The sequence below is a fragment of the Gavialis gangeticus genome, unplaced genomic scaffold (assembly GCF_001723915.1).
Source record: "Gavialis gangeticus isolate Ggan-Ray unplaced genomic scaffold, GavGan_comp1, whole genome shotgun sequence".
Classification (NCBI taxonomy): domain Eukaryota; kingdom Metazoa; phylum Chordata; order Crocodylia; family Gavialidae; genus Gavialis; species Gavialis gangeticus.
The window spans coordinates 24029762-24035382 of NW_017729004.1; the positions used below are offsets into that span (position 1 = coordinate 24029762).

The following is a 5621-nucleotide window of genomic DNA, read 5'->3' on the forward strand; positions in this document are numbered from 1 at the left end:
GCTCCTAGAGTGGGCAGGTGCAGGGGGAAGGGACCTGTAAAGTTAATGAAGGATAGTAAAAATCAGCAGTCACAATGTGTACAATATATATTAAGCAAAATCAGAGGGTGTGGATATGTTACACACCCTCAGCAGTAAGTTTACTTTGCAAGGAGCAGACACACAACCAGCACTGCCCAGCTTAACTGGCTGAGGCAGACATGTAGGACTGAGGCAGGTCACCGAGTAGCAGAGGAGCTGGTTTGCCCCAAGCTACCAGGAGTAAAACTGACAATGGGTGCAGGTTCATGACATGCACTGGAGTTACTTTATTCACAGTAAAACTTACTTCCGACTTTCTTAGAAGGAATGTTCGAATGGAGAATAGCATTCCTTCCAGAATAAGCGTGTGCCAGGTGTGCTCCCTACTTGACCTCCCAAGTGGCCACATTGTGGTGTCCATACCTTGAGATCTTGGATTTTATTTTTGTTGAAACTGAAGAGCAGCTTTGCCATGCAAGCAGTTGGAAGCTTAGAAGTGAAGCAGAGCAGACACGACTCTGCACACAACCAAGTGACTTGAAGGCTTGCAAATGCAGTGTGCAGAGCACTCTGGCCCCAAACTAGTAAAGCACTTGTGCCCATGCTTTAAGTATAAGAGTAGTTTCAACTAATGCACATGCATTAAGTGCTGTGCTAGCCCTGTGCCAGAGAACTCAGCACTTTGTATGACTCAGGCCTAAAATTTTATGGTCAAAGACTGAATGATTAACATCTGCATAGCTTCCCAGCTATATTTAGAGAGGAAGTATTGTGTTCTGATGAGAAAAAACTGGAAGTCTGGGTTCTATTCTTGCCTTTTTTCTACTGACTTCTGCAATCTATATAAAGTCAGCCTCTGTGCACCTGTTCATCCATCTGTGTAACAAGTGCAATAATACTTCCCTACTTCAGGGGAGTGCTGTGAATCTTTGAAATATGCAATGGGATCTTGAGATGACAGCCAGCACTATCTACAAACAGGTCCCTTTCAACTCAAGGCCCCTTGCCCACATCCTAAAAAAGGTGGAACACCCCTATTTGGGAGCTGATTAATGCATCCTTGGGATGTCAGTTGGGAACAGCATACAAAGCCCTTGTTTTCAGAGAAAGGGCCTGCAAACATCAGTGATTCCAAATCAGAAAAAGAAGTCAGAATTTAAGACACTTCCCACCAGTGCAGCAGTACACTGTATTGTCAAAGGATCACCAGATCCAGAACAAAAGCTGCCCCTCCAGGGGAGAGAGTGTAGGCTTGTTGCATCCAGCTACAATATAAAACATGGAACATAGCTGCCAGATTAGGAAAACTGGCCCATGGCTCTAACAACTAAAGCCTGGTATTACAGCTTAAGATCACAGAAGTCATTTGTAGAGCAAGCACGGAAGCTAAAAAACACTTTATAGAATGGAGTTAACAAGGGTAAAATATTCTAATAATACTCTGGGCCAGGATCCTCAGCTTAGGTCAAAATACCCAGAGCACACTTAGGAAAAATAAAGAGAGAGTGCATACAAAGGTGGCTTAGAGCTCACTTTTATACTGCCCTGAGCCTGGTGGAGGGCTGCTCCCACCTCAAGTGGGAAGAAAAACCTTAAGTCTATTTTAACTTACACTGATGTCCTTACAAGCTACCAAATACACAACCAGGGTTCACTATGGAATAGACGGCCGTAACTACATCCTCTCCAGCCACAACTCCTTTCCCACCCCCATCCTTGATATACAGACATTGCAGAGAGTCCCCAACATAAGTATCTCTAACTCAAGGGGATAATCCTTGCACTGCAGGATGCAACTATGCCTGGAGTCAAGTAGGCCAGTTTTACAGCCAACATTGTTTTGAATTACAGCACAACTATCTACTACATCACCAAATTTGTTATTATGGACCAACCACGACAATGTTGGTACAGTTTTGACAAGCATACACAATCGTATTAAAGTTTAGCAGGGGGGCTAATGGTGAGCTGCACAGCCCAGCTTGCAGCAAGTAAAGTTTTATCACTCCTGATGGAGGATAAATTGGGGCCCGCAGATGGAAGAGGGAACAAAGTTCTAATTAAGGATGAAATCTGAGCAGCCTGCATCTGTTTTGAACTGCATCTCTATGGCTTGAAGGTAGTGGTTGCCAAGTCATTCTGACATATTTTTGCGTTCTTCAGTGATGTAAAACTGCTCTTGGATCTGAATGGTGGAGCAACACAAACTCTTTCCAACTGAAAAGCCCAGCAGATAGAGATTTTCAAGGCTCTTCCTTCACATTCCAGTACATTTTTACCTTTCCAATACCTTTTACCTACTAGAAGCTGTTTCATACATGCTTAAAAAAACAAACTGATTTTCAACCAGAAAGCAAATCAATACATGCAGTTCTATTAAAAACAAAAATCTTATGTAACCAGGAAACCACATCAGTAACAGCCAATTAAAATGAGTTAGGCTGATTCATACAGAGTCCACAATTTTGAAGTTGCCCTCCAGCAAGAATGGATGCTCCTGCCAAGGGGAACAGCAAGGATAATGCTGAAGATACTTGTTACACATGAACTGACTTATACATTTGATGGACATTTCCTATGTAAAAGCACACAGAAGTTTTGCTTAAATCATGTTGTCATTGCATAAAAACTGAACCTGAAGCAAGAGGCATGCAATCCACTTCTGGTGGCAAAGTAGTAAACTCGAGACTACTCACTCTTTCTTTTGATGTTCCTATTATCACACTGGAGAGTCTGTTTTCAAACAGGTCTTCGGTCTTTAAATTGCCAGCAGCCCCAGGTAATGGAGGAAAGCTGGACAATCCCAGTTCAAAACTAGGAGACGGAGGCTTTGGAGGTGGCGGAGACTGTGTTTGACCTCTCTACAATAGAATTGTGGCATATGGTGAAATTACCATGAGACCACAGAAGGGAAATCAGAGGACTCAAAACATTGAACATTACTGGTTTGGTGCAAAATTATCAAGCCCTAAAATAGCAGAGGTCAGAGCCTTGTGTTTTTATTCTCAACTGGCTCTCTCAAAACATGCAACTCCTTCGATTAAAATCTGTGCTGCCACTGTGGAACAGATCTTGTACACCAATGCAAGCTTCATCATTTTAAATATACAAGTATAGCTAAGCAAGTATTCTCCATACGTGAAACCAGTTGCACTGAAACAGCGTCTCCATTTCACAAAAGGACAGAAGTTGTTCCAGGTACAGAGCATATTTTGCAGTTGTAACCAACTATAATGACACTAGTGGTTGTCCTAGTACAATTATTTTGATAGACAAAAAAAAACTCATCCCCATCCAAAACAGATACAGGTACAAAATCTGTGTGCATAGCAGATTTTGAAAACTGTAACTGCTCATTCAGACATACATATGCATCTCATACTGTACAGTACTTCCTTTTTTAGTAATTGAGTATTTTTACTGAGCTGAATACAAAATAAAATAAGGTTTAGGGCACAACATTTCACTCAGGAGAGAAAGACAACAAGTCAGCATTTAAATGATGTCATGTGCATTGCAAGGTAACTGGCATACTGCAGTGAGAGGCCAAAAGCAGGTGTGATGGGGTATCAACACGCTTTCTCCTGCCACCACTTTGAAAAGTACATAGATCACAGTCTGTAAAGGACTTCCCAGATAACAGTAGCAACAGTATATACAAGCTACATTTCTAAAACACACCCCAACAGTATATTACAGAAATTATAAAATACACCGGTTATTACAGAAAACACTTCCTCAGAAACAACATTGTCTACTTGTCCATAGCTTCAGTTAGAGGCGAGGCTTAGGGCATAAACCTAGGGCAAACTGTATGCTGCTCACTATATTAAGATGATTGCAATGCGCACCTGAACGAGAGAGAAACAGGTCTGCATTGATTTGTGGGCATCTGAAAGCTCAACCAACTGTATCCAGGAGAGGGTTTCCACTGCCAGGGCAGGGTCAGACTGCTTTTAGGGATTATGTCATGCATTTGCACTGTTTTCCCCTCAAACTAGAAGAGCCTGACTTGCCTCAGGTTAACCTGTAGCAAATGCACCTGTGGTCCAAGGCAGACAGAGGTTGTCCTTGTACAAAGGTCAGAGCTAGACAAGGTAACAATTCGGGGTAAAGATTTGTGTGCAAGTGCAATTTTTTTTATGAGCTTTCAACTGAACTAAAATCTAAGATTCCATGCTGCAATCCTGCCTTGCAAACAAGGAAATAGCTTTTCCATAACTGCAATGATGCCAGATAAGAAGAGGAACTGACTCTGAGACTTGTTCCCCAAAAGGTGACACTCTGTAAAGGAAGTCAATTCCTGTTAATTGTTTAAAGCATGACTGCCAATTCATTCTTGTGAACACGGTGCCTCCTGCCACTGAGTTGAGAACACTGACAGCCACCAAGATTAGGGACACTCATCCATGGTCCTTTCCTCTGTGTTAAGGGAGAGGTACAAACGGGGCTGGTTCCAAATACTCCTCCATTCCTTCCCTAATGTGGGAATTCTTTAGCCAGAGACTTCAAACTGGGGTAGGTGTGTAGCAGATTAGAAAAATTAGATGCAACACTTCAAGAATAACAGCTTCTCTATCACCTGATTCATGGGCAATTACTCCAGTACAAGGCCCTCAGAAGATGGGCTGGGGATTTCTAGGCGAACAGAAGACTGAAACTGCCAAAAGCAGCATTAGGTTTGGATGACAGGTCAGAAGCATTAGAGACCACAATTACGCTCTTTTCCATGACAACCCAGCAAGGGACAAGTTTTTGCTTTAAGTGCATGCAGAGCATCAGCCTACAACCTTGCAAGTTTTATTAAAAGATAAGATACTGCTTTCATTTTGGCTGGATACCTTTTGATACATTCAGATGAATGAATTTCAAGCGAGCCGTAAGATACAGAAAACAGAGAAATACAAGCCACTAAATGTGTCTGTTAGAGATGGTTTCAGATAGGAAATGAGGATGACGATACCAATGAAATCTCATTTCTCCTATGAGGAGTTTAGAGGGCTGGGCATCTGGCCCGAGACGTCTTGTTGAGAATATGAAATGCCTTCTTCCTAAGTGTACGATATAGATGACAATGACAAACAGGTCAACTGAAACAAAGCTGTGAAACAAAGCTAACCCCAAAGCGAAAGAGCATGTAGAGCTCTAGAAGTAGTCACAGCACAAACAAGTACAGCACTAATTCATTAATATACATTGTTTGGCTTTTAGTATAGTAGTTCACTTTAAGTGCTTCCTAATCAGAGACCATTTTGAAAGGGTCAGACAGGAAGTAGATAGCTTGTCGTGGCCTACAAGCCACTTCCACTTGGAGTCATAAAGGACAATAAACCAGGGGGCTCTCTCACTCCATACCTAGACAACCTACCAAATTGGTTTGAACATGAGGGCCCAACATCTAATGCTTCTTGAAAATACATCCTAAAGAACAGAGTGCTGACAGGGGTTTTAAAAAAAAAAATCTCATCAAGGGAAACAAGACTAAGACCCTTGGTCACAGGAAGGCATTGGCAGAAGAGCACCTCATGGGTCACCATTACAGGATGGGGATACCCAAGGTAAGATACAAAACATATAGGTTAGTTGTTTAAAAAAAAAAA

At 42.0% G+C, this 5621-nt stretch overlaps 1 protein-coding gene across 2 annotated transcripts in view; it reads right to left on the bottom strand.

Annotated features, from left to right (window-relative positions):
• LARP4B (La ribonucleoprotein domain family member 4B) overlaps positions 1 to 5621 on the bottom strand; it is a 76302-nt gene that overhangs the window by 7345 nt on the left and 63336 nt on the right. For both annotated transcript variants that reach the window (XR_002095788.1, XM_019508169.1), the window contains exon 13: positions 2718 to 2882. Coding sequence is in view for 1 of the 2 variants with exons in the window: in XM_019508169.1 (XP_019363714.1) it covers positions 2718 to 2882 (165 nt within the window). In the remaining variant the exon portion in view is untranslated. The remainder of the gene's footprint in view (positions 1 to 2717; positions 2883 to 5621) is intronic.